Source organism: Buteo buteo, chromosome 30 (genome assembly GCF_964188355.1).
Source record: "Buteo buteo chromosome 30, bButBut1.hap1.1, whole genome shotgun sequence".
In the NCBI taxonomy this organism is placed as follows: Eukaryota; Metazoa; Chordata; class Aves; order Accipitriformes; family Accipitridae; genus Buteo; species Buteo buteo.
In genome coordinates this window covers 84,489-104,165 of record NC_134200.1, presented here as the reverse complement: position 1 = coordinate 104,165, position 19,677 = coordinate 84,489, and the positions used below count along the sequence as shown (strand labels likewise).

The following is a 19,677-nucleotide window of genomic DNA, read 5'->3' as shown; positions in this document are numbered from 1 at the left end:
AATAGCACCCATGGGTGTTTGTAGACCCCAATAGCACCCATGGGTGTTCGTAGACCCCAGTAGCACCCGTTGGTCACCGATAGCTCCCGGTGGTCCCCGTAGACCCCAATAGCACCCATGGGTGTTCGTAGACCCCAGTAGCACCCGTTGGTCACCGATAGCTCCCGGTGGTCCCCGTAGACCCCAATAACACCCATGGGTGTTCGTAGACCCCGGTAGCACCCGTTGGTCACCAATAGCTCCCGGTGGTCCCCGTAGACCCCAATAGCACCCATGGGTGTTCGTAGACCACCAATAGTTGCTGTGGGTCCCTATCCATCCCAATAGCACCCGTGGGTCCCCAACAGCTCCCTTGGGTCCCCAGACACCTCAGTAGCCCCCATGGGTCTCTACCCAACCCAACAGCACCCATGGGTCCTCATCTACCCCAATAACACCCGTGGGTCTTTATCCACCATAATAGCACCTGTGGGTCCTCATCTACCCCAATAGCACCCATGGGTCCTTATCCACCATGATAGCACCCATGGGTGCCTGTGCTACATAACAGCCCCCATGGGTCTCTACCCAACCCAACAGCACCCACGGGTCCTTCTCCACTATAATAGCACCCATGGGTCCCCCTACTACAAAACAGGACCCATGGGTCTCTACTCAACCCAATAGCACCTGTGGGTCCCCAACAGCTCCCTTGGGTCCCCCAACACCTCAGTAGCCCCCATGGGTCTCTACCCAACCCAACAGCACCCATGGGTCTCTACCCAACCCAATAGCACCCACGGGTCCTTCTCCAGTATAATAGCACCCATGGGTCCCCGTACTACGTAGCAGCACCCATGGGTCTCTACCCAACCCAATAGCACCCATGGGTCCCCCTCCGTCCCAACAACCCCCATGGGTCCCCAGCAGCTCCTATGGGTCCTCATCTACCCCCATAGTCCCCATGGGTCCCCAAGAACCCCCGCGGGTCCCCATAGACTTCATTAGCACCCATAGGTCCCCGACCCCCCCCCACCCTAACAGCACCCATGGGTCCCCAGATCGCCAAGGACATGGAGCGGTGGGCGCGCAGCCTGAACAAGCAGCGGGAGAGCGGGCGCAGCGCCGGGCCCCCCCCACCCCCGCGGGAGGACGAGCGGCGCGAGGCGGCCGCCGCCGACGCCGGCTACGCCATCCTGGAGAAGAAGGTGGCACCCATGGGTGCTGGGGGGGGTGATGGGTGCTGGGGGGGGGTGAGGGGTGCTGCCATGGGAGGGGCTGTGGGGGGTGAAGGGTGCTGTAAAAGGGTTATGGGGTCAGCAGCTACGTCACTCTGCGGAAAAAGGGGCACCCATGGGTGCTGGGGGGTGATGGGTGCTGCCATGCGGGGGGGGGGGCTGTGGGATGGTATGGGTGCTGTAAGAGGTGCTATGGGTGCTACATTATTGGGGGGAGGGCAGGGGGTGCCTTGGGGGGGGTATGGGTGCCGGCAGTGGGGGTATGGGGGGGTATGGGTGCCATGGGGGGGGCTGTGGGTGCTGGCAGTGGGGTGCTATGGGGGGGTGTGGGTGCCACGGGGGGACTACGGGTGCCATAGGGTGCGCTGGGGGGCTATGGGGGCTATGAATGCTGGGGTGGGGGGGGCGCAGTGGGAGAGCCGTGGGGGCACCTTGGGGCTGCTACAAGCCCCCCCTCACCCCCCACCCCCCCCCCACCCCAGGGTGCTCTGGCCGAGCGGCAGCACCCACCCATGGAGCTTCCCAAACTGACGAGCGACGAGCGGCTGGTAAGCCCCGACGCCTGCACCATGGGTGCCCCCCCCTTGATACCCAGCTGCTGAACCCCCCCCTCCTCCCTCTTCCCACCCCTCCTTACCCAAACTCCTGGGTCCCCCCGACCTCCTGGGTCCCCCCTGACCTCTGGGTCCCCTTCCCCGAACTCTTGGGTGCCTGGGTGCCCCCCTAACCCCTTTCTTTCCCCCCCCCCCCCACCACAGAGCCCCCCCCGGGGGTTAGTGGCCGCGTACAGCGGGGAGAGCGAGAGCGAGGAAGAGGGTGAGCGCGTCCTGACCGACCCGGCGAGCCCCTCACCGACTGGCACAAACTGGCCTGTCTCCTCTGCCGCCGCCAGTTTCCCAGTAAGGAAGCCCTGCTCCGCCACCAGCAGCTCTCCGGCCTCCATAAGGTACCGGCCCCCCCCCCAAAAAAAAAATTTTTAGGGACCCCCCTGAGATCTTGGGGACCCTCCCGTGAACTAGGAATGTCACTTTAGGGGGTGTTGGGGCTCTTTAAGAGAGCTTGGGGGAGCCCCCTGGGGATGTTGGGGATCCCCTTGGTGTATTGGGGATCCCCTGCGGAACTTGGGGACCCCTCCACATTTTGGGGACCCCCCCACATTTTAGGGACCCCCCTGAGATCTTGGGGGACCCTCCCGTGAACTAGAAATGTCACTTTAGGGGGTGTTGGGGCTCTTTAAGAGAGCTTGGGGGAGCCCCCCCAGGGATGTTGGGGATCCCTTTGGTGTATTGGGGAACCCCTGCAGAACTTGGGGACCCCTCCACATTTTGGGGACCCCCCCACATTTTGGGGACCCCTGTGAGAACTTGAGGACCCCCCAGTGAACTAGAAATGTCACTTTAGGGGGTGTTGGGGCTCTCTAAGAGGGCTTGGGGGACCCCCCTGTGATGTTGGGGACCCCCCTGGGATGTTGGGGTCCCCCTTGGTGTATTGAGGACTCCCCCATTTTGGGGACCCCCCCTGAGATCTTGGGGACCCCCCCATGAACTAGAAGAGCCACTTTAGGGGGTGTTGGGGCTCTTTAAGAGGGTTTGGGGGACCCCCGGGGATGTTGGGGATCCCCTTGGTGTATTGGGGACCCCCCCAGAACTTAGGACTCCCCCCATTTTGGGGACCCCCCCTGAGATCTTGGGGACCCCCCCCCGCAAACATTGGGGACCCCCCTGGACGTTTTGGGGCCCCCCCACAAATCTTCGGGTCCCCCTTAAAGTCTTGGGGACCCCCTTAGGGGTCTTAAGCCCCCCCCCGGATATCGGGGACACCCCTTGGATTATTCAGGACCCCCCAAAACATTGGGGACCCCCCCAAATTTTAGGGAACCCCCAAAAAGTTTGGGGGGGGCCCCCCAAATATTGTGGGGACCCCCCATTAACTGTGTGCCCCCCCCCCCCCAGCAAAACCTGGAGCTGCAGCGCCGGAGCCACCCGCCCCCCCCCGAGGGGCTGGACCGGGGAGACATGGAGGTGGGTGGGGGGGCACCCATGGGTGCTGGGGGGGGGGGGGCTGTGGGGAAGCATCTATGGGGTGCTGGGAGGGCATTTTTGGGGTGGGGGGCCACCTAGGGGTGTTGGGGGGCACCTATGGGGTGTGGGGGGGAATTTGGGGGGCACCCAAAGAGCATGGGGGGGGGCACCTATGGGGTGGGGGGTACCCATGGGTGTTTGGGGGGACGTGAGGGGCACCCAGGGGTGCTGGGGGGGCACCCATGAGGCTGGGGGGGGGGGAATCTGGGGGGAACCCAAAGAGCGTGGGGGGGGCACCTATGGACTGGAGGACCCCCATGGATGCTGGGGGGGGCAGCTGAGGGTGCTGAGGGCACCCATGGGTGCTGCTGCCCCCCCCCAGATGAAGTACCGGGACCGGGCGGCTGAACGCCGGGAGAAGCAGGGGGGGCCCGACCCCCCCGAGCCCAAACGGCGCAAATTTGGGGGACCCCCCCCACCCCAGGGTGAGCACCCATTACATCCCTATCCATCCACCCAGGGGTGGGTGCTGGGGAAGGGGGGGGGACACCCCGAAAATGGGTGCTGGGGACCCTCACTGTGGGTGCTATGGGGTGGGGGACCCTGAAGTGGGGGTGGGACCCCAAAAGCGGGTGCTATGGGGGGAGAAGACCCCAAAAGTGGGCGCTGAGGACCCCAAAAGTGGGTGCTATGGGGGGGAGAAGACCCCAAAAGTGGGTGCTGAGGACCCCAAAAGTGGGTGCTATGGGGGAAGACCCCAAAAGTGGGGACTGAGGACCCCAAAAGCGGGTGCTGAGGTGGGAGACCCCAAAAATGGGTGCTAAGGACCCCAAAAGCGGGTGCTATGGGGTGAGGGACCCCAAAAATGGGTGCTAAGGACCCCAAAAGTGGGTGGTATGGGGGGGAGAAGACCCCAAAAGTGGGTGCTATGGGGTGAGGGACCCCAAAAATGGGTGCTAAGGACCCCAAAAGCGGTTGCTGAGGTGGGAGACCCCAAAAATGGGTGCTAAGGACCCCAAAAGCGGGTGCTATGGGGTGAGGGACCCCAAAATGGGTGCTAAGGACCCCAAAAGTGGGTGCTATGGGGTGAGGGACCCCAAAAATGGGTGCTAAGGACCCCAAAAGCGGGTGCTATGGGGTGAGGGACCCCAAAAATGGGTGCTAAGGACCCCAAAAGCGGTTGCTGAGGTGGGAGACCCCAAAAATGGGTGCTAAGGACCCCAAAAGTGGGTGCTATGGGGTGAGGGACCCCAAAAATGGGTGCTAAGGACCCCAAAAGTGGGTGGTATGGGGGGAGAAGACCCCAAAAGTGGGTGCTATGGGGTGAGGGACCCCAAAAATGGGTGCTAAGGACCCCAAAAGCGGGTGCTATGGGGTGAGGGACCCCAAAAATGGGTGCTAAGGACCCCAAAAGCGGTTGCTGAGGTGGGAGACCCCAAAAATGGGTGCTAAGGACCCCAAAAGTGGGTGCTATGGGGTGAGGGACCCCAAAAATGGGTGCTAAGGACCCCAAAAGTGGGTGGTATGGGGGGAGAAGACCCCAAAAGTGGGTGCTATGGGGTGAGGGACCCCAAAAATGGGTGCTAAGGACCCCAAAAGCAGGTGCTATGGGGTGAGGGGCCCCAAAAGCGGGTGCTGAGGACCCCAAAAGTGGGTGCTATGGGGTGGGAGACCCCAAAAATGGGTGCTAAGGACCCCAAAAGCGGGTGCTGTGGGGGGAGAAGACCCCAAGAGTGGGCACTGAGGACCCCAAAAGTGGGGTGCTGAGGTAGGAGACCCCAAAAATGGGTGCTAAGGACCCCAAAAGCGGGTGCTATGGGGTGGGAGCCCCCAAAAGCGGGTGCTGAGGACCCCGAAAGCGGGTGCTATGGGGTGGGACCCCCCAAAAGCGGGTGCTGTGGGGTTGGGGACCCCCAAGAGAGTTGGGGATCCCCCCCCGTCAGCACCCTTGGGTGCTGCAGGGAGGCGGAGGGTCCGCTCCCCCGCGAGACCACCCTGGGGTGCCGGATGCTGCAGGCGATGGGCTGGAAGGAGGGGAGCGGGCTGGGCCGGCGGCGGCCGGAGGTGACACGGGGACATCGGGGGGGGGGACATCGGGACGTGGGGGGGGACATTGGGGCACGGGGGGGCGTGGGGAGGTTGAGGGGCGTTGGGACATGGGGGGGAGATTGGGGACACTGGGATGGGGGACATTGGGACATGGGGACATTGGGGGGATGAGGGGACATTGGGTGGGGGGGACATTGGGGGGCATTGGGACATGGGGGAAATTGGGGACACATTGGGGACACTGGGATGGGGGACATCAGGGGGATGAGGGGACATTGGGGGGGCATTGGGGACACTGGGATGGAGGGACACGGGGGCATGGGGGGGACAATGGGGGGCATTGGGACATGGGGACATTGGGGGGATGAGGGGACATTGGGGGGGCATTGGGACATGGGGACATTGGGGGACATTGGGACATGGGGGACACTGGGGACACTGGGATGGGGGGACATTGGGGGGACATTGGGACATGGGGGGGGAGATTGGGGACACTGGGATGGGGGGACACGGGGACATTGGGTGGGGGGACATTGGGGACACCGGGATGGGGGGACATTGGGACATGGGGATATTGGGGGGATGAGGGGACATTGGGGGGCTTTGGGACATGGGGACACTGGGATGGGGGGACACGGGGGCATTGGGGGGACATTGGGGGGCATTGGGACATGGGGGGACATTGGGGACACTGGGATGGGGGGGCATGGGGACATTGGGGGGGCATTTGGGGGTGTGGGGGACATCGGGGACGTGGGGGGGACACTGGGATGGGGGGACATGGGGGACATTAGGGGGGACATTGGGGACACTGGGGCGGGGGGGGACATTGGGACATGGGGGGACATTGGGGGGGTGACACTGGGTGACCCCATTGTCCTCGTCCCCCCCAGGCTCCCAGCCGCCCCCGCCCCGGGGGGGTGACCCGCTTCAGCGAAGGACCCTGAGGACACACCCCACCCCGCCCTCTTTTTGAGGCCACGCCCACCCCGCGGCCACACCCCCCCCCTTGGGGACCCCTCGAAATGGGGGGGGGGTCCCCCCACCCCATCGTGTCACCCAGAGGTGGGGACACCCCGGGTGACCCCCATGGCCCCCCCCCCTTTTTTTTTTTGTTTGGTTTTTTTTTAAATAAATGGGTGAAAAAAGGCAGAATTTGGGGTGCGGGGGGGGGCGGGGCCGTCACCCTGGTGCCTGGGTCCTTCCTGTGGGTGCTGGGTGCCCTTTGGGGGGGGGAGGGGGGTGTCACCCTTTTCTGGGGGGGGAAGGGGTGTCACCCTTTTTTTGGGGAGGGAGGGGGTGTCACCCCTTTTTTTGTGGGGGAGGGGGTGTCACCCTTTTTGGGGGGAGGGGAGGGGGTTTCCCGGCTGCCTGGATCCCTTTTTGGGGGGGGGAGGGGGGTGTCACCCTTTTTTGGGGGGGGGAGGGGGTGTCACCCTTTTTTGGGGGGGGAGGGGTGTCACCCTTTTCTGGGGGGGAGGGGGTCACCCTTTTTTGGGGGGGGGGTTGTCACCCTTTTTTGGGGGGGAGGGGGGGTTCCCGGCTGCCTGGATCCCTTTTTTTTGGGGGGGGAGGGGGGTGTCACCCTTTTTTTTGGGGGGGAGGGGTGTCACCCTTTTCTGGGGGGGGGAGGGGGTCACCCTTTTTTGGGGGGGAGGGGGGGTTCCCGGCTGCCTGGATCCCTTTTTTTTGGTGGGGGGGGGTTGTCACCCTTTTTTGGGGGGGAGAGGGGGTCACCCTTTTTTTGGGGGGAGGGGTGTCACCCTTTTCTGGGGGGGGAGGGGGTCACCCTTTTTTGGGGGGGAGGGGGGTTCCCGGCTGCCTGGTTCCCTTTTTTGGGGGGGGGGGGGTTGTCACCCTTTTTTGGGGGGGGGAGAGGGGGTCACCCTTTTTTTGGGGGGGGAGGGGGGTGTCACCCTTTTTTTGGGGGGAGAGGGTGTCACCCTTTTTTGGGGGGGGTTGTCACCCTTTTTTGGGGGGGGAGGGGGTGTCACCCTTTTTTTGGGGGGGGGGGAGGGGGGGGTCCCAGCTGCCTGGATCCCTTTTTTGGGGGGGGTGGGGGAGGGACGAGGTCCCAGCCGGGCGCCTGGGGTCCTTCCTGTGGGTGGGGTGTCCCCCCCCTTCCCCCCCCCCCAACTTCCCCTTAGGGTGGAGGGACCCAAGGGGGGGGAGGGGAAGTGGGTGGTGTGTGTGTCCCCCCCCCCCCCTCGATGGCGCCCATCGGGCTGCTCCTGTCCCTGCTCTGCGCTGCGCTGCTGGTGGTGGTCCCTGCTGGTACTGGGGGGGCGGGGGGTGCAGGGGGACTGGGGAAACTGGGAGGACTGGGGGGGATACTGGGAACACTGGGAGGATACTGGGAACATTGGGGGGACTGGGAGGCACTGGGAGCACTGGGGGGGAACCGGGGGATGGAAACTGGGAGCACTGGGGGGAACAGGGGACAGGGAAACTGGGAGGACTGGGAGGGATACTGGGGGCACTGGGAGGAAACTGGGAGCACTGGGGGGGACTGGGGACAGGGGAAACTGGGAGAACTGGGGGAAACTGGGAGCACTGGGAGGATACTGGGAGCACTGGGAGGAAACTGGGAGCACTGGGGGGACTGGGGACAGGGGAAACTGGGAGAACTGGGGGGAAACTGGGAGAACTGGGGGGAAACTGGGAGCACTGGGAGGATACTGGGAGCACTGGGAGGAAACTGGGAGCACTGGGGGGGACTGGGGACAGGGGAAACTGGGAGAACTGGGGGGAAACTGGGAGCACTGGGAGGATACTGGGAGCACTGGGAGGAAACTGGGAGCACTGGGGGGGACTGGGGACAGGGGAAACTGGGAGAACTGGGGGGAAACTGGGAGCACTGGGAGGATACTGGGAGCACTGGGGGGACTGGGAGGCACTGGGAGCACTGGGGGGAACGGGGACAGGGGAAACTGGGAGCACTGGGAGGATACTGGGAGTGCTGGGAGCACTGGGGGGAAACTGGGAACATTGGGGGGCAACGGGGACAGGGGAAACTGGGAGGACTGGGAGGATACTGGGAGCACTGGGGGGGAATGGGGACAGGGAAACTGGGAGGACTGGGGGGAAACTGGGAGCACTGGGGGGGACTGGAAGGCACTGGGAGCACTGGGGGGGAACAGGGGGACAGGGGAAACTGGGAGGACTAGGGGGGGGATACTGGGGGTACTGGGAGGAAACTGGGAGCACTGGGAAGCTGGAGCACTGGGGGAAACTGGAGCACTGGGGGGAACGGGGCCAGGGGAAACTGGGAGGACTGGGGGGATACTGGGAGCACTGGGAGCACTGGGGGGAAACTGGGAACATTGGGGGGGACTGGGAGGCACTGGGAGCACTGGGGGGGAAGAGGGGGACAGGAGAAACTGGGAGCACTGGGAGGACTGGGGGGGGCACTGGGGGGACTGGGAGCACTGGGTGGGGCTGGAGGGTGCAGGGGGACTGGGGAAACCCGGAGTACTGGGAGGATACTGGGAGGACTGGGGGGAAACTGGGAGCACTGGGGGAGGGCACTGGGAGAGACCGGGAACACTGGGGGGCTGGGAGGGTGCAGGGGGACTGGGGAAACTGGGGGCACTGGGGGGAACTGGGAGGGACTGGGAGGGACTGGGGGGGGGTGGGGGGGTGCAGGGGGCCAGGGGAAACTGGAGCACTGGGAGGACACTGGGAGGCACTGGGAGGCACTCGGGCGGGTGTCCCAACATAACCCCTCCCCACGTGACCCCCGTGGCCCCGCCCCTCCAGCCGCCACGCCCGTGTGGTGCTTCGCCCAGTTGGAGGAGGAAGGGGGAGGCGGGGCCTGTGCCAACCCACTGGGCGACGAACCCGTCCCATTGGCCGACTGCTGCCTCAACCCCGCCTACGGCTACAAGCACCGCCCCCATGGCCACTGCCACACCTGCCGGTTAGCCCCGCCCACCGCAAGCCCCGCCCACCCCAGACCCACCCGCTGCCTAAGCCCGGCCCATCACAACCCGGTCCCACCCCCAAGCCCCGCCCACCCCCCAGCCCCACCCCCAGCCCCACCCCTTCGGCAAAAGCCCCACCCAGCCAGGTAGCTCTGCCCACCGCAGAAAGCCACGCCCCTCCCAGAAGGCCACGCCTGCTCCCATCCCCAAGCCCTGCCCATGTCACGAAGCCCCGCCCACCCATGTGACCCCACCCAATCCAAGTCCCTGCGCCGCCCTCAAGCTCCGCCCACCTTTGAGGACCCACCCACCCCCATCCACCCCCTGCTCCCCTCAAACCCCGCCCACACCGAGAATCCCCACCTTTGCCGACGCCCCGCCCACTCCAGCCCCACCCACTCCTGCCTCTTCCCTCTGGCCCCGCCCACCAGAAGACTCACCCACCCACGAGGCCCCGCCCAGGTGACACTGGGGCCATGGGCCATCATTGGGTGACGTTGGGTGACGTTGGGTGACGCTGGGTGACGTTGAGGGCCACCAAGTGCCACCAGGTGACATCAAGTGCCACCACATGCCATTGGGTGATGCTGGGTGACGCTGGGTGCCACCATGAGCCATTGGGTGCCATTGAGGGCCACCAGGTGCCACCAGGTGCCATCGGGTGCCATCACATGCCACTGGGTGACGCTGGGTGCCGTTGGGTGCCACCAGGTGCCATTGGGTGCCATTGAGGGCCACCAGGTACCACCAGGTGCCAATGGGTGACAATGGGTGCCACCATGTGCCATTGGGTGCCACCGGGTGCCATTTGGTGACATTGAGGGCCACCAGGTGCCACCAGGTGACATCAGGTGCCACCACATGCCAATGGGTGACACTGGGTGACGCTGGGTGATGCTGGGTGCCACCATGAGCCATTGGGTTGCCATTGAGGGCCACCAGGTGCCACCAGGTGCCATCGGGTGCCATCACGTGCCACTGGGTGACGCTGGGTGCTGTTGGGTGCCACCAGGTGCCATTGGGTGACAATGGGTGCCACCATGTGCCATTGGGTGCCACCGGGTGCCATTGGGTGACATTGAGGGCCACCAGGTGCCACCAGGTGCCAACGGGTGACGCTGGGTGCCGTTGGGTGGCACCAGGTGCCGTTGGGTGCCAGCAGGTGCCATTGGGTGACACCAGGTGCCACCAGGTGCCAATGGGTGCCATTGAGTGCCACCAGGTGCCAATGGGTGACACTGGGTGCCGTTGGGTGCCACCATGAGCCATTGGGTGCCATTGAGGGCCACCAGGTGCCAACGGGTGACGCTGGGTGCCGTTGGGTGCCATCAGGTGCCAATGGGTGACATTGAGGGCCACCAGGTGCCGTTGGGTGACACTGGGTGCCACCAGGTGCCACCACATGCCAATGGGTGACGCTGGGTGTCGTTGGGTGCCACCACGAGCCCTTGGGTGCCGTTGGGTGCCACCAGGTGCCATTGGGTGATTGCTGGGTGCCGTTGGGTGCCACCAGGTGCCATTGGGTGCCATTGAGGGCCACCAGGTGCCATTGGGTGCCACCGGGTGCCATTGGGTGACACCGGGTGCCACCATGAGCCATTGGGTGCCACCGGGTGCCGCCGGGTGCCGTTGGGTGCCACCACCAGGTGCCACCAGGTGCCCCCGGGTGCCATCGGGTGCCCCCTGTCCCCAGACAGGGCGCGTGGGGTCCCTGGGGCCCCTGGAGCGGGTGCTCGGTGACCTGCGGGGAGGGGACCCAGCGCCGGGGGCGGAGCCGCGACGCCCCGGGGGACGACAGGAGGGCGTGGCAGCTGCGGGCGTGTCACCTCCCCTGCTGTCCTGGTGGGACATCGGGGGGGGCGGGGGACGTCGGGGGGGTGGGGACACCGGGGGGTGACCGGGGACAGTCGGGGGAGGGGACGTTGGGGTCGTTTGGGGACATCCGGGGGGACGTCGGGGGATGGGGGAGGGCGGGGACGTCGGGGACATCGGGGGGGTGGGGGGAGGGGAGAGAGGGGGGTGGGGACGTTGGGGACGTTTGGGGGGGATGACGTTGGGGGCGGGGACATTGGGGGGGGACATCGGGGGGGGGATTCGGGGACGTCGGGGGGATTTGGGCCTATGGGCGTGGCCGCGGGCGTGACCCCTGCCCTTTGCCCCCAGAGGCGGGGGGCTGGAGCCCGTGGTCGCCGTGGGGCAAGTGTTCGGCGACGTGCGGGGCGGGGACGCAAGGGCGGAGCCGGGCGTGCGCTGACCCCGCCCCTCGCTGCGGGGGGGGCTGCAGCCCAGGCGGGGCCCAGGAGACGCGGGTGTGTCAGGGCGGGCCCCCCACGTGTCCTGGTGAGGAGGGGGGGGAGGGGCGGGGGAGGGGCAGGGTGGGGGAGGGGAAGGAGGGGGAGCGGGGGGAGGGGCGAAAGGGGAGGGGAAAGGGGGGGAGAGGTGAACGGGGGAGGGGGGAGTGGGGGGCAAGGGTGGGGCGGGGGAGGGGAGAAAGGGGTAAGGGGAGGGGTGGGGTGGGGGAGGGGCTGGGCAAGAGGGGAGTGGGGGAGGGGCAGGATGAGGGGAGGGCGAGGGGGAAGGGGGAGGGGCAAAAGGGGTCTGAAGGCTGGTGGGGGGGCGGGGGTGGGGCCTCACGCCCCTCCCCCTCCCCCGCAGTGGGGGGTGGGTGGGGCGCGTGGGGCCCGTGGGGCAGCTGTGGGGGGACCTGCGAGGGGGCGGGGCCCAAGCCGAGGCGGAGCCGAAGCCGTCGCTGTGATTCGCCACCCCCTTCGACGGACCCGCCCGGCCCCGCCTGCCCCGGCAACGCCGTCGACGCCCAACCCTGCCCCGCCCTGCCGCCCTGCCCCGGTGAGTGGGCGGGACCTGGCCCTTGGTGGGAGGGGCTGGGGCGTGGCCACAGACCGGAGGGCGTGGCCACAGACCGGGGGCGTGGCAGCAGAGCCCTAAGCCCCGCCCCCTCTCCTATAGTGGACGGTGCCTGGGGGGCGTGGTCAGCCACCGCCCCCTGCCCCGTGACGTGCGGGCTGGGCGCGGTCACGTGGCGTCGGGCTTGCAATGCTCCGCCCCCCCAGCACGGGGGGCGGGGTTGTCATGGCAACAGCGTGAAGCAGGGGGTCTGCGGCCCCCACGGGCCCTGCCCAGGTGAGGGGGCGTGGCCTGGGAAAGGGGCGTGGCTTCTGCCAACCGGGAAGGTGCCTGTGCACCACGGGGGGGGCGGGCGGAACTGCAGCTGGGAGAGAGGGCGGGGCCTTGGAGAGGGGGCGGGGCTTGGAGGGAGGGGGCGTGGCTTGGGGAGGTAGAGGGCTGGGAGCCAGGCCAGGGGGTGGGGCTGGGAGGGCGGGGTCTATGGGGGGCAGGGCCTGGGGAGGGGCGGGGCTTCCCTTAAGCCCCAGGGTGGGGCGCTCCGACCGCTGCTATGGGGCAGCTATAGGGCACCGTGTGACCCCGCCCTTTGCCATGGGGCAGCCCCTGCCCCCCCCCCCGCTATGGGGCACCCACCCCATAACCCCCCTCCCCGGTGCCCCCCAAGCGTGGGTCGGGGGCGCCGCGGGGCCCCCCGTCCCCTCCGCTCTGGGGCACCCACCCCATAGCACACCCCCTCTATTCCCCCCCCCCACCGTGCCCCCCAAGTGTGGGTCAGGAGGGTGCTATGGGGTGCCCCACAGCCCCACCCGACCCCCCCCCCCCGTGTGCCCCCCAGCTGTGCCCCACTGGGGCCCGTGGGGCGAGTGGACCCCCTGCGAGCGGCCGCTGTGGGGCGCGCAGAGCTGCGAGCCCGCCGTGGGGCAGCAGCGGCGGACGCGGGAATGTGTGGGGCGCAAGCCGGGGGGCCCCCCCTGCCGCGCGGAGGGGGGGGTCGCCACCATCCAGATTCGCGCCTGCTACAACGTCCACCACTGCCTCCGTGAGTGACTCCCCCCCCCGGAACCTATAGCTGCCCTATATGTGGCCTTTGGAACCCTATACCTGCCCTATGGAGCCCCATAGCACCCTATAGCTGCCCTATAGTACCCCATAGCACCCTATAGCTGCCCTATAGCGGCCCTATATGTGGCCTTTGGAACCCATACCTGCCCTATGGAGCCCCATAGCACCCTATAGCTGCCCTATAGTACCCCATAGCACCCTATAGCTGCCCTGTAGTACCCCACAGCACCCTATAGCTGCCCTATAGTACCCCATAGCACCCTATACCTGCCCTGTAACAACCCTATGAAACCCTACGGGGGCCCTATAGCACTTACAGGTGCCCTATGGAACCCTATAGGTGCCCTATAGCTCCCTTTTGGAAGCCCATAGCATTCTATAGCAGCCCTATAGTACCCTATAGCTTCCTGAGACTACCCTATAGTACCCCATAGTTGCCCCATAGGGCCCCCCAGGCACCCCATAGGGGTCCGTGGAGAGCCCACAGTGACCCACGGCCACCCCACAGGGACCCCCTGCTGCCCCCCCTAGGGAACCCCCTCCCCCCTCCATAGGTACCCCATACCCCCCAACCCTATAGGGTGACCCTGCCCTGTGTCCCCCCCCAGTGCCAGGGAACTGGTCAGACTGGAGCCCCTGGGGACTCTGCACCCCCCCGTGTGGGCCCAGCCCCACCCGTAGCCGCGCCCGGGAGTGCCAGCCCATCTACCCCGCCTACCCGTGCGTATGGGGGCTATGGGGGGGGTTATAGGGTCAAAGGGGGGGGCTATGGGGCTGGGGGATCTGTAGGGTCAATGGGAGCTCTATAGGGTCAATGGAGGGTCCGTAGGGTCAATGGGGGCTCTGTAGGGTCAATGGGCATTCCATAGGGTCAATGGAGGGTCTATAGGGTCAACGGGCGCTCTGTAGGGTCAACAAGTGTTCTATAGGGTCCATAGAGGCTCTATAGGGTCAATGAGGGCTCTATAGGGTCAATAGGGGGTCTGTAGGCTCCATAGGAGGTGTATAGGGTCAAGAGGGGCTCTGTAGGGTCAATGGGCATTCTATAGGGTCAATGGGGGCTCTGTAGGGTCCATAGGAGGTCTATAGGGTCATTGGGGCTCTGTAGGGTCAATGGGCATTCCATAGGGTCAATGGAGGTCTATGGGGTCATTGGGGGCTCTGTAGGGTCAATGGGCATTCCATAGGGTCAATGGAGGGTCTCTAGGGTCAATGGAGGGTCTATAGGGTCAACGGGTGCTCTGTAGGGTCCATAGGAGGTCTATAGGGTCATTGGGGGCTCTGTAGGGTCCATGGGCATTCCATAGGGTCAATGGAGGGTCTATGGGGTCAATGGGGGCTCTGTAGGGTCAATGGGTGTTCCATAGGGTCAATGGAGGGTCAATAGGGTCAATGGAGTGTCTATAGGGTCAATGGGGGCTCTGTAGAGTCCATAAGAGGTCTATAGGGTCAATGGGGGCTCTGTAGAGTCCATAAGAGGTCTATAGGGTCAATGGGGCTCTGTAGGGTCATTGGGGGCTCTGTAGGGTCAATGGGTGTTCCATAGGGTCAATGGAGGGTCTATAGGGTCAATGGGTGCTCTGTAGGGTCAATGGGTGTTCTATAGGGTCAATGGAGGGTCAATAGGGTCAATGGAGGGTCTATAGGGTCAACGGGCGCTCTGTAGGGGTCGATGGGTGCTCTATAGGGTCAACGGGGGCTCTCTGGGGCCACGAGAGACTCTCTAGGCTTAGGGGAAGCCCAGGGCGGATCTTCGGGGCGGGGCCGCCCCGCCCTGCCCCCGCCCCCAACTCCCCAGGGTCTAACGGCCCCCCCTCCCCCCCAGGCTGACGGTGACCCCGGTGGGCTCGGCCGCCCCCGTCAACGTCACCTTTTGGGGGTCGGCCCGGCCCCGCTGCCCCCGCCTGGAGGGGCAGCTCCTGCGCCTGGAGGAGAGGCGGCCATGTCTGCACGCCCTGCCCTGCCCCGCCCCGGAGGGTCAGCGGGGTCACCCGGGGGGGAGGGGTCCTGGGGTGGGGGGGGGCTGGGGGTTGGGGTTTGGGGAGGGGGAGGGGCAGGGTGATGGGGTTCCTTGGGGGGGAGGGGCTGGGGGTTGGGGTTTGGGGGAGGGGGAGGGGCAGGGGATTGGGTTTTGGGAGGGGGGAGGGGCAGGGTGAAGGGGTTCCTTGGGGGGGGAGGGGCTGGGGGTTGGGGTTCGGGGGGGAGGGGCAGGGTGCTGGGTCTGCTATGGGGGGGGAGGGGCGGGGCTCCGGGCCCCCCTATGGGGGTGGTGGGAGGGGGAGGGGCTGGATGACTGACTCCGCCCTCCCCCCCCATTTACCTTTTTCCCTTCCTCCCCTCCCCCCCTCCAGAGGACTGATGCTCCCGGTGACGTCACGGCCCCTCCCCCCCGGAGCCCCCCCACCCGCCCGACTCTCCCCCTCCCCCCCCAATAAACACCCGGCAACTGACGCGGCCCCGAATTTTTTTGGGGGGGTGGGGGGGTGGCCGCCATGACGTCACCGGCCCCGCCCCATCCCCTCTGCAGAGCGGCGGGCGGGGCGCCCTCTGACGTCACGGCCGGGCCACTCCCCCCCCGGCGGCTTCTCGACGGGGAAGGGGGCGGGGCCGGATGTGGGCGGGGCGGGGGAAGGGGCGGCTCCGGGGCGGGGTCCGGGGCTGGGTGGGGGTGGGGGCGGCTCCAGGGGCTTCTCTAGGGGACCCCGGAGGGCTCCGGCAGGGCCCCCGCACCCCGCCCTATAGCGGCTCCTTCCCCTTAGGGGCTCCGCCCCCCTATAGACCCACCCCCTGCAGACCCCCTTCCCCAGAGCTCCCCATCCCCTATAGCTCCCGTCCCCTATAGACCCCCTTCCCCTATAGCCCCCCCATCCCCTATAGCCCCCCCATCCCCTATAGCTCCCTTCCCCTATAGACCCCCTTACCCTACAGATCCCCATCCCCTATAGCTCCCTTCCCCTATAGACCCCGCCCACTATAGCCCCCCCATCCCCTATAGCTCCCCACCCCTACAGACCCCCATCCCCTATAGCCCCCATCCCCTATAGCTCCCCATCCCCTATAGCTCCCTTCCCCTATAGACCCCCTTACCCTACAGATCCCCATCCCCTATAGCTCCCTTCCCCTATAGCCCCCCTTACCCTACAGATCCCCTATAGGCCCCCTTCCCCTATAGCCCCCCTTCCCCTATAGCCCCCGCCCCCTATAGCCCCCCCATCCCCTATAGCCCCCCCTCCCCTACAGACGCATCTCCTTTATCCCCCTTCCACAAGCTTTTCCTATAGGGCAGCCTCCCCCCCCTTCCCGGCCTTTCGTCCCCTATAGACCCCCTGCTCCGCCCCCTATAGGGCCTCCCCCTATAGCCCCAGGGAGGCCGTCCCCCGCACAGGCCCCCCTCTAGGCACCCAGACCCCTATAGGGCCGAGCCCCCTATAGCCCCCACCCCTATAGCTCGCCTCTATAGGGTGACACCGCTCTAGTAAGCCCCCAACCCCTATAGCTCAGACCCCCCCCCCAGCCCCTGACCCCTATAGCGGGCCCCTATAAGATGACCCCCCCTCGTCCCCGATCCCCTCAGTAGGCACCTATAGGGAGACACCCTATAGCTCAAACCCCTATAGGGAGACCCCTATAGCTCCCTGCCCCTCCAGCAGGACCCTCTAGCCCCCCCCCACCCCTATAGCTCCGACCCCTATAGCCCCCCACCCCCAGAGCTCCCCACCCCTCCAGGCCCCCCCCATCCAGCCCCCACCCCCTATAGGCCCCTATAGCCCCCCACCCCCAGAGCTCCCACCCCTCCAGGCCCCCCCCCATCCCCTATAGCCCCCTATAGCCCCCCCCCCCCTAAAGCGACCCCCTATAGGGGGGATGGAGTACCTGCGGCGGCGGCTGTCGGATGGGAATTTCCTGGCGGGGGGGGGGGGAGGGGACCCCCCGGGGCGGGGCCGGGGGTGGGGGGGGGTCCTGGGGGGGGAGGGGCGGGGAGACCCCCCCGGACCCCCCCCCAGCCCCCGCTCCTGCTCGTCATCGCCCCCCCCGGCACCGACTGGTACGTAGGGGAACCCCCAAATCTGGGGGGGGGGGGCACTTGGGGGGGGGGGGTTGGGGGGGGTCACTTGGGGGGGGTCACTTGGGGGGGTCAGATTGGGGGGGTCGGATTTGGGGGGGTCACTTTGGGGGGATGGATTTGGGGGGGTCACTTTGGGGGGGTCGTTTGGGGGGTTGGATTTGGGGGGGTCTCTTGGGGGGTCAGATTGGGGGGGTTTGATTTGGGGGGGGTCACTTGGGGGGCCCAGATTTGGGGGGGAGTTGGATTTGGGGGGGTCACTTTGGGGGGGTGGATTTTGGGGGGGTCACTTGGGGGGTCAGATTGGGGGGGTTGGATTTGGGGGGGTCGGATTTGGGGGGGTCACTTGGGGGGCCCAGATTTGGGGGGAGTTGGATTTGGGGGGGGGGTCACTTGGGGGGGTGTCAGATTGGGGGGGTTGGATTTGGGGGGGTCACTTGGGGGGTGTCAGATTTGGGGGGAGTTGGATTTGGGGGGGTCACTTGGGGGGCCCAGATTTGGGGGGAGTTGGATTTGGGGGGGGTCACTTTGGGGAGGTGGATTTGGGGGGGGTCACTTTGGGGGGGTCAGATTGCGGGGGTTGGATTTGGGGGGGGCGTTTGGGGGGGTTGGATTTGGGGGGGTCACTTGGGGGGTGTCAGATTGGGGGGGTTTGATTTGGGGGGGTCACTTGGGGGGTCACTTTGGGGGGGTCACATTGCGGGGGTTGGATTTGGGGGGGTGGATTTGGGGGGGTCTCTTGGGGGGGTCAGAGTCGGGGGGTTGGATTTGGGGGGTCACTTTGGGGGGGTGGATTTGGGGGGGCGGTTTTGGGGGGGGCAGTTGGTTGGCGGCGGATTTGGGGGGGGCGGTCTGGGGGGGGTCAGATTTGGGGGCGTCGGTTTTGGGGGGGTCATTTGGGGGGGGCTTATTTTGGGGGGATTATTTGGGGGCTTTGGGACCCCCCCCACTTTTGGGGTACCCCCCCTTGCCCCCCCCCCCCAGGGTGAAGCTCTTCAAGGGTAAATCGGTTCACGGGGACGTGGAGCTGCGAGTGGAGCAGGTGAGTTTTTGGGGTCCCCCCCCCCGATTTTGGGGGGGGGGCTACCTGAAATTGGGGGGGGGCGTCCCCCGAGATTTTGGGGTCCTCCACAGGTTCGGGGATCCACCTGTAGGGCCTGATGCCCCATTTTGGGGGTTCAGGGGGGGTTTGGGGGGAGTCCCTGGAGGGGTTTTGGGGTCCCCCCTGGGTTTTGGGGTCCCCCCTGAGATTTTGGGGTCCCCCCCCGAGATTTTGGGCGCTCCCTAAACCTCCAATTTGGGGGTTCAGAGAGGGTGGGGAGGGGGGGGTTGGGGGGTCCCAGGGAGGATTCGGAGGGGGGTTGGGGTCCCCCCCCGGATTTTGGGGACCCCCCTAGATTTTAGGGTCCCCCCCTGAATTTTGGGGTCCCCCCCCAGGCTCAGTTTTCGGAGCTCTCCTTGGTGGCCTCCACCCACGGCACCCTCAGCGTCACCATCGACACCCCCCGAGGGGGGGCCAGGTGGGTTTTGGGGGACCCCCCCCCCCGCACCCCCCAATTTTGGGGGTGAATTTGGGGTTCTGGGGGGGGGATTTGGTGGGGTCAAGGGGGGGTTTGGGGGGCAAAGGGGAAGGTTTGGGGGCGTGGGGGGGATTTTGGGGGTACAAGGGGCCCGGGGGGGGGAATTGGGGGTCGAATTTTGGGGTGCAGGGTGGGATTTTGGGGGGCAGGGTCGAGTTTTGGGGTGCAGGGTGGGATTTTGGGGGGCCAGCTGGGATTTTGGGGGGCAGGGTCGATTTTGGGGGTCCAGGCAGGGAGTATGGGGTGCAGGGTCAAATTTGGGGGGGGGCCACCTGGAATTTTGGGGTGCAGGGTGGGATTTTGGGGTGTTGGGTGGGATTTCAGGATCCAGTCTCCAATTTTGGGGTCCAGGCAGGGAGTATGGGGTGCAGGGTCAAATTTTGGGGTGCAGGGTCGAATTTTGGGGTGCAGGGTGGGATTTTGGGGGGCCAGCTGGAATTGTGGGGTGGTGGGTGGGATTTTGGGGTGCAGTCTCCAATTTTGGGGTCCAGGCGGGGAGTATGGGGTTCAGGGTGGGCTTTTGGGGTGCAGGGTCGATTTTTGGGGGGCCAGCTGGAATTTTGGGGTGCAGGGTGGGATCTTGGGGTGCAGGGTCGAATTTTGGGGCGCCAGGTGGGATTTTGGGGTGTTGGGTGGGATTTCAGGATCCAGTCTCCAATTTTGGGGTCCAGGCGGGGAGTATGGGGTGCAGGGTGGGCTTTTGGGGTGCAGGGTCGATTTTGGGGGGGGGCCAGCTGGAATTTTGGGGTGCAGGGTGGGATCTTGGGGTGCAGGGTCGAATTTTGGGCTGCAGGGTGGGGTTTTGGGGTGCAGGGTCGATTTTGGGGGTGTTGGGTGGGATTTCAGGATCCGGTGTCCAATTTTGGGGTGCAGGGTCCAATTTTGGGCTGCAGGGTG

At 66.0% G+C, this 19,677-nt stretch overlaps 2 protein-coding genes and 1 long non-coding RNA gene across 3 annotated transcripts in view; all 3 read left to right on the top strand.

The window, feature by feature from the left end:
• LOC142025787 (RNA-binding protein 10-like) overlaps positions 1–6,317 on the top strand; it is a 22,200-nt gene extending 15,883 nt beyond the window's left edge. Inside the window, 8 exon segments of the mRNA XM_075018468.1 lie at positions 1,024–1,187; positions 1,700–1,765; positions 1,976–2,039; positions 2,042–2,163; positions 3,170–3,238; positions 3,621–3,723; positions 5,007–5,302; positions 6,181–6,317. Of these exon segments, the coding sequence (XP_074874569.1) occupies positions 1,024–1,187; positions 1,700–1,765; positions 1,976–2,039; positions 2,042–2,163; positions 3,170–3,238; positions 3,621–3,723; positions 5,007–5,302; positions 6,181–6,234 (938 nt within the window). The 3' untranslated portion in view covers positions 6,235–6,317.
• Positions 6,318–7,455: 1,138 nt separating this feature from the next.
• On the top strand, positions 7,456–15,583 carry CFP (complement factor properdin). Its single transcript, XM_075018594.1, has 10 exons — positions 7,456–7,561; positions 9,047–9,206; positions 10,904–11,052; positions 11,374–11,550; positions 11,866–12,057; positions 12,178–12,351; positions 12,911–13,114; positions 13,746–13,857; positions 14,963–15,114; positions 15,489–15,583. The coding sequence occupies exons 1-10, from the start codon at positions 7,498–7,500 to the stop codon at positions 15,494–15,496; spliced, it is 1,392 nt and encodes a 463-aa protein (XP_074874695.1). The 5' UTR covers positions 7,456–7,497; the 3' UTR covers positions 15,497–15,583.
• A 161-nt stretch (positions 15,584–15,744) lies between these two features.
• Positions 15,745–18,720, top strand: LOC142025919 (uncharacterized). The gene is made up of 3 exons (XR_012648734.1): positions 15,745–17,182; positions 18,185–18,242; positions 18,638–18,720. It is a non-coding gene; the product is annotated as an uncharacterized LOC142025919 (long non-coding RNA).
• Positions 18,721–19,677: the final 957 nt, after the last annotated feature.

Coding starts and splice junctions, on each gene's coding strand:
- CFP (XM_075018594.1), top strand. CDS start 7,498: ATGGCGCCCATCGGGCTGCTCCTGTCCCTGCTCTGCGCTGCGCTGCTG. Junction 12,352..12,910: donor CCCCCACGGGCCCTGCCCAG/GTGAGGGGGCGT, acceptor TGTGCCCCCCAG/CTGTGCCCCACTGGGGCCCG. Junction 13,858..14,962: donor CCCATCTACCCCGCCTACCC/GTGCGTATGGGG, acceptor CCTCCCCCCCAG/GCTGACGGTGACCCCGGTGG.